Genomic DNA, 12,456 nt, shown 5'->3' with positions numbered 1-12,456 from the left:
GGATGTTACAATTACTATTATTATTATTATTATTATTATTATTATTATTATTATTATTATTATTATTATTATTATTATTGTTATTATTATTATTATTATTATTATTATTATTATTATTATTATTATTATTATTATTATTATTATTATAAAGAACATCAGGGTAAAACGGTCATTTTGTATCAGTCAGCACATTCAGTCAGATGTATAATCAAACCGCATAGTTTCTTACTCAGTCAGAACTTATTACTCAGAGAGACCTTTCTTAATTAGCACTTTCTCAATCAGCAACTATCAAACGGCCCCTTACATTATTTTAGGTATGCAAAATACTTATGCATTCCGATTTTTGGGAATTTTTAAAATTACTATTCATTTATGGAAAATATTGGATTTTCTAGATACAAACTCAGTTACTTTATACAAAAAGGCATACAATTCTTATACAAAGACGCTTATGAACTCACCAACTTAATTGTTGAAACTTTTTCAAAACTACTTGTATTTCTCAGGGATTAAGGAATAGAGGTAAACAATCGATTTTGGGGATGGAACGCTAAGGCGTCAATTTCAAACTTATTATATCATCATAATGTAATTTCTTTTGAAACATGTAATACAATTAACAAAGTATTTTTTAAATTATAATTATGACGGTTGTGTTTGCTTTCTTTACTATTTACTCAACTGTTATAATACTACATGAAGTCATCCACCCCCGAATGTTTCCGCCATTCTGGTTTGGGGGTGTGACACCATAGGAACAGATAAGGAACTCATAATCCATGTGTGTTTGCGAAGGAAAAGGAGGGGAGAACAAATAGGGTTAGAATCGAAGGAAATATCTTTCGAATTAAAGACAAAATCGTTTGCTTTGATTTTTCTTAGATCAACTTTTTCTCCAAACCCTATTAGTTGTTGGTACCGATTTTAAGGTTTCACGTGGAACAATAAAGAGGTGGTGATGGAGAAGTTGGTAGGGCGGTGATGGATGGTAGGAATGGTGGTGATGGTTGATTGGATGATGTGAGCGTTTCTATGGAATGAGGTGAGGTGAGCGTTCTTGTGGAAGGACAACAGGCGGGGGTTTTTAATTTTTTGGATTTCATTTCCCACTGGCTATTAAAAAAAGAAAACGTGCCCTCGTAGACTAAAATTATAAAGCGACATGGTAACACAACACACTTTTTAGGATAGGTGCCCTCCGTGTTTTTAATTTTTTTTGTTGGACACTAATTTTAGTGCGCACAAAAATGCGTGTCCTTTATCCTTCAAATTTTGCAAAACTGACATTATTTTTTTAGGGCACACACAAATGCGCGTCCTTTATCAGCACTTGTCATTGTTTGCGCGTCGTAAAAGGCTGTTTTTATAGTAGTGTACAACTCCAAGCATTGTGATAGTACGAACGATCTTCAAACATTGGGTCTGGCCAGACATCTTGTTGAACATGTAAACCTGTGAATACGAAGAGTAATGAAAAATGGTTAATTTGATTTCTGTTTGATTAGGAATCATAGTTATTTAGATGAGATTCCAAGCTTGGATTGCACCGATGGAGTTCAAGTTCAATATACCGGATTGAAATTATGCGAACAATGATCACAATTATGGAGAGAGAGAGAGAGAGAGAAAGACCTATTATTTTTTAATTGTTTAAATAAATAAATAATTATTAGATTTTAAAAAAATGAAAGAAAAATATAAAATAAATATCCAATGGTATTATAGTTATTTCACTTTATTAGTTTACTGATGGATAAAATCCACAACGAAAATAACTTAAAAGGACTATTAAAAAAAAAATCGAAATTTGAACTAAACTTGAGAATACATACCAATGAATATTTTTGCAGTTTTGTATAACAAAAATACAAAAGTTATGAAAAATATAAATAAACGGATAAGAAATAATTTTAGATGAGAAAACACATTTATGCTAATTTTGGAATCTTTAAAATATAATATAAATAAAAAACCGTAAAAGAAGCAAAGGTAACTCATTCGCTCCCACCCCAACCAGTCGACATAACAGAACTCTCGCCGTCTCTGCTTGCCGGGACGATTCACGATCGTTGCTCCGTGTTCCACTTCCGTCAATCGCTTCACCTCCTTTCAAGTTGTATCTTATATGTAAGTTTTGAGTTTACTTTTTACTGTTTAGGACTATTTCAACAATTGAATGTTGAAACCCTAGATTGTTCGATGGAATTGAAATTGTGAACAACGAATCTTTTGATTTATGCCAATTTAATTATGTATCATTTCTCGTTTCAAATCCTCATCACGTTCCACGAAAAACACTGCTTTACCTTGGAATGGTAAAAGGAATCGACTATCGAGTGGTGATTCTTTCTGCTATTTACAGTTTTATGCATTTAATTGTAGATAGAGTTAAGAAGAACTTCAAGTATCCGAGTTTCTGCCTTTGTATCTGATATCTGAGCTACACCTCTCCAAAAATAATGGTATGGATTCTCTGAAACACTCTTATTCATTTTTTCTTGGTTTAATCTACATTCAATGAGCAACAATATGTCCTTCCACATATGATACAGCTTGAATCAAATAAAGTCGAAACACAACATGAAATTTCTTGCATATGTTATAACCAAAATCTTAATCTGCTCATAACAGAAATTTATTCTTTTTCTTTTTTCCAGGCAAACCTTGAAGATTCTTTTCTTGCAGATCTTGAGGATCTATCCGACAATGATAACGAAAACCTGGTGAGCATAAACATACGTTTCATCTTAATGTCATGTAAAAGTTGAAACTTGAAACTCTTGTTTATATACAATTCATTTTGTATTCAACAGGATGAAGAAAACATGGATGCAGAAAACATGGAAGAAGATGTGAATAAAGACATAGCCGATATAGAAGCCCTGAACTACGATGACTTAGACAGTGTCTCAAAGCTACAAAAAACACAACGCTACACAGACATCATGAAAAAAGTCGAAAACGCCCTTGAAAAAGGATCAGACATGTCAAACCAATCCATGGTTCTAGAAGACGATCCCGAATACCAACTAATAGTCGAATGCAACACATTATCAGTCGACATAGAAAACGAAATCGTCATAATCCACAATTTTATACGCGATAAATACCGATTAAAATTTCCCGAACTCGAATCCCTTGTTCATCACCCAATCGATTACGCGCGTGTGGTTAAAAAAATCGGAAACGAAGTTGACTTAACCCTAGTTGACTTAGAAGGTCTTCTCCCTTCAGCCATAATCATGGTTGTTTCAGTCACAGCCTCCACCACAAGTGGGAAGCCACTTCCCGAAAATACCCTCCAAAAAACAATCGAAGCATGCGATCGAGCCCTTACATTAGACGCTTCAAAAAAGAAAGTTCTAGATTTTGTAGAGAGTAGAATGGGTTATATCGCACCGAATCTTTCCGCGATTGTTGGAAGTGCGGTTGCTGCGAAACTGATGGGGACAGCTGGCGGGCTGACATCACTTGCGAAAATGCCAGCTTGTAATGTGCAGCTTTTGGGTGCTAAAAAGAAGAATTTGGCGGGATTTTCAACTGCTACTTCTCAGTTTAGAGTTGGGTATATTGAACAAACGGAGGTTTTTCAGACAACGCCTCCTGGGTTAAAGATGAGGGCTTGTAGACTTTTGGCTGCAAAGTCAACGCTTGCTGCGCGAGTTGACTCGATTAGGGGGGACCCGTCTGGGAAACAAGGGAGGATGTATAGGGAAGAGATTAGGAAGAAGATTGAAAAGTGGCAAGAACCACCGCCAGCTAAGCAACCTAAGCCACTTCCTGTTCCGGATTCTGAACCTAAAAAGAAAAGAGGTGGGAGAAGATTGAGGAAAATGAAGGAGAGGTATGTAATTTTATAATTTATTTATGTGTGTGTTAGGGTTATAATATTGTATTGAAGTAAATATAGTGAGTAGTATTGTAATAGTAGAAAATTGGGTAGTGTTTGGTATGATGGAATCAGGAATGGAATGGAATGGTTCATTCCGTTGGTTTGAACAAAATTTGTCTGATGGAATGGAATGGAATGGATCATTTTTGAAGGAATTTGATTCCTTTCATTCCGTAGGGGAAGGGGATGTTTCTTTCTTTCTTTCTTTCTTTTTTCAAGAAAACTGGAATCTAACTCTTTTTTTTTTTTTTGTATTATTAAAAAAAGTAGGGTTAAGACCTTATATTTTGTGTTTTTTTTTTTCTAGATTAAACATGAACTTTTTTTTTTCCTTGAAAAAGGCCTTGTATTTTTCCATTTTTTCCAAAAAAACCCTGAGCTTTGTCTTTTTTTTTTTTTTTCTGAAAAAACCCTCAACCTTCTAACTGCTTCCGAAAACCCCCTCACATTTTACAGGTTTTATTCAGAAAAAATGACTAAAAGGGCCAGATCGAAAAAAAATGGAAAAACGTTTTCAGGAAAAAAAAAAAAAAGAAAGTTGAGGTTTAATCCGGAAAAAAACACAAAATATAAGATCTTTTATGAGATTAACCCATTAAATTATGTCTCAAAACTTTTTAAGAATTTCATGACTTGCTTTAATTTATGGTTTTATTTTCTCTAAAAACTTTTAAAAAATTATGACCAGAGAATTTTTTTTAGTATAAGCTTATCTGGGTTGATCACAAGATAGAGGACCTAGTTTTGCTTTTTTCTTCTTCAGCCTTTCTTTATTATTATTATTATTATTATTATTTACTTATGTTTTTTACTTTTTTTTTTTTACCAGATATGCGATTACAGACATGAGGAAACTGGCAAACAGAATGCAGTTTGGAGTGCCTGAAGAGAGCTCATTAGGTCAAAATATTTTATTAAAATAATTTCACCCTCACCCTATCTTTAACATACACATCTTATTTTTTTAATTTCTAATTTTTTTTTTTTTAAATTAAAAAGTTGGATTCTATTTTGTTTCATAATAGGTGATGGACTAGGAGAAGGATACGGTATGCTTGGTCAAGCTGGAAACGGAAAGCTTCGTGTTTCAGTTGGTCAAAGCAAACTCGCTGCTAAAGTTGCTAAAAAGTAATTTTTTTATTTTTTCATTTTCATTTTTTTTTTCCTGAAAATCGTGTAATGTTAAGTTGTTATGGATATGTTTGATTTTGAAATTTTCTTAAGGGGCAAAGATAAACAGTATAGTAGTGGTGGGGCTACCTCTGGATTGACGTCAAGTTTAGCTTTTACACCTGTTCAGGTTTTTGGTTTATTTCCCTTTTTAACCCTAAATCATCTAATTGGTTATAAATTATATGAATAACTTATAATTAAATATTTGTTTTTTTTTTCAGGGGATTGATCTTATAGATCCACAGGCAGATGCTAATAGACTTGGGAGTGGAACACAGAGCACGTATTTTTCAGAAACAGGAACTTTTTCAAAGATCAAGAGGACGTGAATCAGCTTCAATGCATAATATCTTGTAATCTGTTTTTTTTTTTTTTAAATGGTTTCAGGTCGTTTTGAATCTTATGGTTAAAGGGGAATAGGAGTATATGATATGATATTACAGAGTTTTGAACGAGAAAAAGGTTTAGGGAAATTTTGTGTTGTAGGGATTTATGTTATTGCCTTTTTATGCAAATATTGAATAGTATATTTTTTTTAATGAACTTTTTCATTTTTGTTGTAGTATTTTTAGGTCTTTGGATGGAGTTCAAATATTTATTACTGTAATCATAGCTATTTCTTTTTCGAAAAAAATCTAACTACTTTTTGTTTGTGAAAGTTGGTATTTTTGAAGAAACTGTTAAACTTGTTTTCTAGGATTTAAACAAATGACTATAATATGAAGTACGTGCATAAGATGAAAAGTTACATCTGCGAATATGAAGTAGTTGCATAGGAAAAACTTTTAAATAATTAAAAATACAAAGAATTTTAAAAGTTATGTGAATAGTGAATACGTATGTTTTTCTCTTCGACCTCATTTGAAAGTGGACATTTCCATTTTGGACAATCGTAAACGGCATCGTGTTGGGCTCATTTTGCACTTCCCATAAGTATTTTGTGGGGTGCCTGCGAAATGCATGGTATATTCATAAAAAATCTCTATTTTTTTTTGAATAATTTTAAGAAAAACCTTTACGAAAAATAGCTATATTTGGCATTAGGTCTTTATAATTTAAAACTACACATGATGTCATCTATAATTAGAAAAAAAAAACCCAAAAAAAGAAGAGAAGAAAGGGTTGGTGGGTTAGTATTTTACTTGTTAGGCCTGATTGGGCCCGAAATTTAAGACCATTCTCTAGCTGACTTGAAATAAGAAGTGGTTTTGTTAAAAGTCAATGAATTTACGAACAATTGAACATAATATTATTATTATTATTATTATTATTATTATTATTATTATTATTATTATTATGAAATAATAAATCTAATCTATTTCTAAACTATTCTTTAAATCTACTAATGTGTATGACATAATTTGAACCCTCAATCTCAAAGAGGGAAAGCAACACCGAATTGAGATTCAAAACAATAACTTCTTGTTATGGAGTAAAATAAATTACGTTTCGAAAGAAAAGTGTTAACTTTATTTTACACTTTGTTTTCGAGTTCAACTTATGAGGAAATAAAGAAATTGATGGAAATAAAAAAGAAAAGAAAAGAAAAAAAATTGGTATCCCTATGTTTTTTAATGAAAAAAATTAGAAGAGGAAGGATGGAAATAAAAAAGAAAGGAAAAACGTGGTGTTCCTAAGTTTTTAAAAGTTTTTTAATGAAAAAAGTTACTTTCCTTTTTAATTTGAAAGGTTTTAAAGAGAAAAGAAATAAAAATTACTTTTTATTTTTGTCCAACTCCACAACATAAAATACATTTTTTTTTCTCTACTCTTTTCTTTTATTTGCTGAAACATGGGAACAATTTGAGTGTTTATGGTAGTAGGTTATCCCAAAATTGAAGTTTGTGAGGATTCAAACATAATTCCACTCAAAAATCAACTTCATTTTAGATTTTTTATGGTGGGTATATTGATTTGTACACTTTTTTGTTTTATTATTTATGTAAATAATAATATATATTGAATATCATTGGAAAAAAAAAAATACATAGCTAATAATGACACGGTCATCTCAATATATTTATAGCCATTTTCTATTTGTTTAACTTGTTAAAAGATAATGTTTACATTTTAGATAATAAAATCAATGCATATGTATTTTGAAAATTTTCTGAGGCTTAGCAACCACAAAATGTCATTGTGATTTTAATAATTCTATTTACCTTTTTACTGATCGATTGTCTTGAGTTTGAGTCAAGTTACATAGTTCTTTATTAATATAGTTGTTTATTATTTACACCTCGACGTAAACGCGGATATTTGTGTATATAAATATAATTATATACTTATTAGTTGTACAAAATAGCCACCATAATGCACGTCTACATATTATGTTTTTAGTTCTTAATAACAAACCCAATAATTTCCGAATTCCTTAGTCTTCTCTACAATTTACTTCTTTATTCTTAATTTTAATTATTGGTTCTAAAATATGCCAAAATAATTCAAAGAATTTATTTTGAGTAATACAAGGATGCTTCAGAGATGTCTCGGTATTAAAATAATGCAATTTAAAATTATAATATATCTACTCCTTATATTTTTAATTTATATATTCATTTATTTATGCGTCAATTTCTAAATATCAAATTTGGCAGTGGGCACTACCTAGGATGCTTCATGTTCAGAGGCACCAGATAAGAAAAATAAAATAAAATATGATACATTCATTTTTATGATCTGTGATATAATTTAAAATATAAGGAGTTAAATATGATACATTCATTTTATGATTTGCGATATAATTTAGTATATAAAGCGTTTCTTGATAGTTGTAGTGATTTGATTGATTTAATATCTTATTAAGCTGGACCTAGCTTTTTATCAAATTCAGTAAGAAGATTATAACACCGAGTCGCTTAATTATGATATCAAACGTTTGAATCTAACCGAATTAAACTCAAAGTCTTATCACTAAAAGACATATCAAACACTCTCTTACACAAATATGATAATGAGATTTTAACATATAATTTTTAAGTAGTTATTTAACGAGCTGAAAGATAATTTTTAAAGTAGAATATTTTGATATTTTGGGTTTATTTTGTAACTTTTGTCAAAATTTCAATTTTATAAATCATTAATATATCTAATATTATTATAAAACTATTAGCATAAAAAGTCACAGTTTATAAACATTTGATTGCCCAAGATGTGAATTCCCCTTTAGGTGGTGTTACCGCATAAAAAGTCAAAAGTCAAAGTTTATAACATTTCATTACCCAAGAGGTGGTGTTAGTTTTTTTAACAATTTTTTTTAGTATTTATGTCTATGAGCAAAAAGATATTTGTGTCTGTATGAATACAGACTGTTTGGGTTTTAGAAGACTGCAAACGTCAAAATATATATACGTCATCTTCTTGAAAAAGATACGGATCTTCTCCAAAAAGATACGGATCAAAGTTTGCAGATGAGAATACATTTATCACTATCATCTTCTAGATAAAAAAAAATAACTTAAGACATAAACATATAGATGCACATTTTTTTTTCTTTTTGTTTCTTTTTCTTTTCATAAAGACATGCAATTTTTCTTGTTTTTTTTTTTTTTTCATTTTTTATTTAACATATTAAAAATAATAAATATTTAATTTAATTTCTTATTATAGAACCTGATATTTTATATTTTCTAAGTTATTTCAATAACCGACTAATTTACTTAAAACCTAAACGTTTGCTTTTTGATATTTAGTCCATACGTTTTATTACTTAACTAATTGATACAAATCAATGAGTTTAATTAAATTCCACAAAACGTTTAGTTGTGCATCGGATCAGGAATATATGTCTATATGGGATGATATTTTTTAGCAATTAATGCAAAATACGAAATGAACAATTTTTTAAGAAATATTATTGTGGTTGTATGAATTATATTTCAATGTTGTAAAGTAGAATTTTTTAAATTTCAGTATTGAAAAATTCTTTTAGATTTAAAATATCAGTTTATTTATTTATACCTCAGTTTATTTTAGCAATCTATAGACTTTGAAAAACAAATAATCTTGTTTTTACAGTGTGTAGATATTTAGTCTACCAGATCTTCTCTTAAAAAACAACACCTTCCTCACCTAATCTTTTTTACTTTTTACTTGTCACAATCTCTTACTTTTCACTAACTTTTAACATAAATTGGTCATTTCCACTAGCTTATCTAATTTAATTGGACAACTTGAACTAATTCAGTTTTGTATCCGAACTTAAGATTATATCGGCCTGAAGCTTCGAATTAAAGTTTTTTACCGAGGTTGATAATATCTTACATAATGTTTCTTTTCTGTTGACTTTTAAGTAACCCATGATGCTTCCTACAATTTTATTCTATGGGATTTATATATAAGTTTGTATGTTATAAGATATTCCTAGTCTTGTTGAAAATGAGCTGTTACACATGGTTCATCAATTGGATATTTAATAAAGGTTGCTTGCTAAACAAACGAAAAATATCTCAATAAAACCATAATAAGAGAACTTGTAAAGCGTGATTAATAATTCTTTTTTCTGGAACAACGTTGTGTTATTTATAAAATGCAAAATTTTGAGTTTCTCAGTACAAAATTTTCTAGTGTACGAAAATAATTTTCAAAATCAACGTTGGAAGATATTGTATATTTACAATCACATAAGAGATTGTTATAACAGTTAAAACTAAAGGTAAATATGAATAAGAGTTTATATTGTTTAAGGCCGACAATTTTCTTCTCTAGCAGACATCTGTAAATGTCGACATATCGATGTCTCTCATCAAGGCTTCGACTTTTCACTAAATCGTCAGTCATTATGGTTGTTTCTTGAAGGCCACATTTGGAAAGAAAGAGGGTGATGGTTGACCAACATAACAATAAGTTGCACGAGGAGGGGCTAATCAACAATCCGATGAATCAATGATCCAACCGCATAATCTATTTGTCACAAATTTCTCAACCCACTTTACGATTTGGGAAATGTAGAAAATGTGTGAACACTATGGGATGGTTATTAACGTGTTCATCGCAAAAAGACTCCAAAAAAGGTAAACCTTTTACTTTTATTTTAAAGTAGTTAATGTTGAAACATTGTATCAAGCCTATGCACTATTTGCATAGAAAATTTTTGATTGTATGGCAATGTTGCTCGGTTGGTAACGTTTCATTTTCACAATCATTTTTTTTAAATATTAGGTAAAAACATTATTTCCGTAAAACCAAGTCAAATAAGACCATGAGTATCAAATACAATCTACTCAAAAATCAGAGTATCATAAAATGCAGAATCATGATAATTGCCAATGAGTGTGTACAGTTAAGTCTTCGTCTTTTCGTGATCATCTGAAGTATCTGAAACACATTTAAATCCACAATTGTAAGTATGAAGCTTACTGAGTTTCCAAAAATATCACATACAACACAACATAACAAACATGGCACGCCACTTGGTTAAACACGCTTCGCCAAGCCCTCTCGTCTCCACCAAGCCTCCTTTTATCTCCCATCCATTTCAGCATCACATCACTCACCTCCCTCGATTTTCTTTCCGTTACTTCTAATCTTAAAAAATGTCACCATCTTTGATGTCAAATATCCTATAAGATTCAAAATTGAAGGTTACTGCCTATACCATTACCTATTCTATGTTTCTTGCTAAGCCTTTGGACACTGACTATGCCCTTTATCCAACTCAAAAAAGGATTATGATGCCCTGGTAGAAGCCCTCGAATACAAAGGCATCACAAAACCATCACCTACCATAGCGGTACATCCATGGAGACCCATCAATCTCCAACCCGGTCTCACATCATATGGAATGTCCTTCCTCTCCACGAATGTAACACCCGTAGATTCGGGCTAGTCAATTTACAGACGATAAGCGTCAAAAATGACTTTTTGATAGAGGATTATTTAGAATAAATAATCTTAACTAAGTTGTAGTATCTGTCAGAAGGTTTCCGTACATATAAAGAACATCGAAATCCAAGTTATAACGAAGAAGTCATGACATGTTGAAGTTTCGTGACAAAAACGACACGATACCGGGAATCATAAAAAGTGAGTTTATGATAGAGTACTTTTTAGCCTTAGGGTTCTAAATGAAAGTTTTAGAGTACGTCTCCACCTACACATGGATATACCGAACGTCAAAAACAGAGCTCGTATGCAAAAGTTATGACCTTCCGAAGATGCAGTTGTCTGAGAGCATACCACGTGTCAGAAACCCTAATATGACTGGACTCACGACGTGAGCCTCTTTCTCATGACGTGAGGAGTCAAATCGCCAATTTTCAAGGCTAGAATGTAGATGGCAAGTCTACGGAACAAGCTCATGACGTGAATAATGAATTTTCACAACGTAAGGAGTCAAACGAACATTATTCAAGCCTAGAACGCAGATGGCGAAGCTACGAGGTGATTCAGCCATGGCTCACGACGTGAGCAATGAATTCTCACGATGTGAGAGACCTAAATACTGCCTATAAATAGCAAGTTCAACCTCAGCCAATCTTACACCTAAAACTCTTCTTTCTCTCTCGTTTGCTAAAGTCGTTTCCGCTTCCAGAGCCCGACGATCACAAACCGCTGACCGTTTCTAGTTAGATTCTATCAAAGCACGCTACAAGTGAGTGCATATTACTTTCATCTTACATATAGATATGAAATATTTTATATAGAATTACGTGCTATGTGTGCATATTATCTGAATACTTGTTGTCTATGCTGGATGATCGATTTTATATACGTTTTTAATGATTTAAACTGTATATGTATTTTATATCTACAAATATGTTGGGGTAAACATGGGTAGACAAAATAGTTGGTGTGTGATGAAAAATGAGTTTGAAGATGAGATGAAAAGCAATATAGATCATGAGATGAGGGTGAGAGATGAAAAGTGAGAAAAGCCTTTACCCAAACGTTGGCCCCGTTATCTAGCAGAGTATGGATGACAACCACGGACTATTCTGGATAGTCCAGTGGAGCACTAGCAGGCTCACAACCTATAGGTGTTGTGAACGATGTGTTCACCTGGTGTACTCTAAAAACCCATTGACATGTATTTCAGGTGGATTGACAAAAATTATACTGTCGATAAATGAGCTATGATTTAGCACCCGTTGGATGAACCCTGACAACTATGGATTTAGTGCCTGCTGTATAAACCCTGGTGACAATGTACTTCGTGCCTATTCCTTAGAAAATTTCCTTAGGAATGAGTGGTAGATAATTCTTAGGGTAGATCCTTAAGAAATGAAGAAGATAATGGGGATGGGTAATTGGGTTAATTGTTTAATGATTATACCTAATAATTATATTATTGTGGGTTGAAAACCCTATGTACTCACTAGGTTTCCCAACCTGACCCACTCAACTTATTTGTATCACAAGTATCGATATGAAACTACTTGACACTGAGA

General features: G+C 31.6%; 1 protein-coding gene across 2 annotated transcripts; it reads left to right on the top strand.

Annotated features, from left to right (window-relative positions):
- Positions 1 to 1,982: 1,982 nt before the first annotated feature.
- LOC145011310 (U4/U6 small nuclear ribonucleoprotein Prp31 homolog) lies at positions 1,983 to 5,633 on the top strand. 2 transcript variants are annotated; one of them, XM_078970011.1, is made up of 8 exons: positions 1,983 to 2,130; positions 2,386 to 2,465; positions 2,661 to 2,726; positions 2,817 to 3,847; positions 4,725 to 4,795; positions 4,921 to 5,023; positions 5,120 to 5,195; positions 5,290 to 5,633. In XM_078970011.1, the coding sequence occupies exons 2-8, from the start codon at positions 2,463 to 2,465 to the stop codon at positions 5,395 to 5,397; spliced, it is 1,458 nt and encodes a 485-aa protein (XP_078826137.1). In that variant the 5' UTR covers positions 1,983 to 2,130; positions 2,386 to 2,462; the 3' UTR covers positions 5,398 to 5,633. The 2 variants fall into 2 exon arrangements, with proteins under 2 accessions (XP_078826137.1, XP_078826138.1); XM_078970012.1 differs by having other exon boundaries at positions 1,986 to 2,130; positions 2,390 to 2,465.
- Positions 5,634 to 12,456: the final 6,823 nt, after the last annotated feature.

The sequence above is a fragment of the Lactuca saligna genome, chromosome 8 (genome assembly GCF_052625555.1).
Source record: "Lactuca saligna cultivar CGN05327 chromosome 8, ASM5262555v1, whole genome shotgun sequence".
In the NCBI taxonomy this organism is placed as follows: Eukaryota; Viridiplantae; Streptophyta; class Magnoliopsida; order Asterales; family Asteraceae; genus Lactuca; species Lactuca saligna.
Note: the sequence above shows the minus strand (reverse complement) of the source record. Positions and strands in the feature narration are given on the sequence as shown.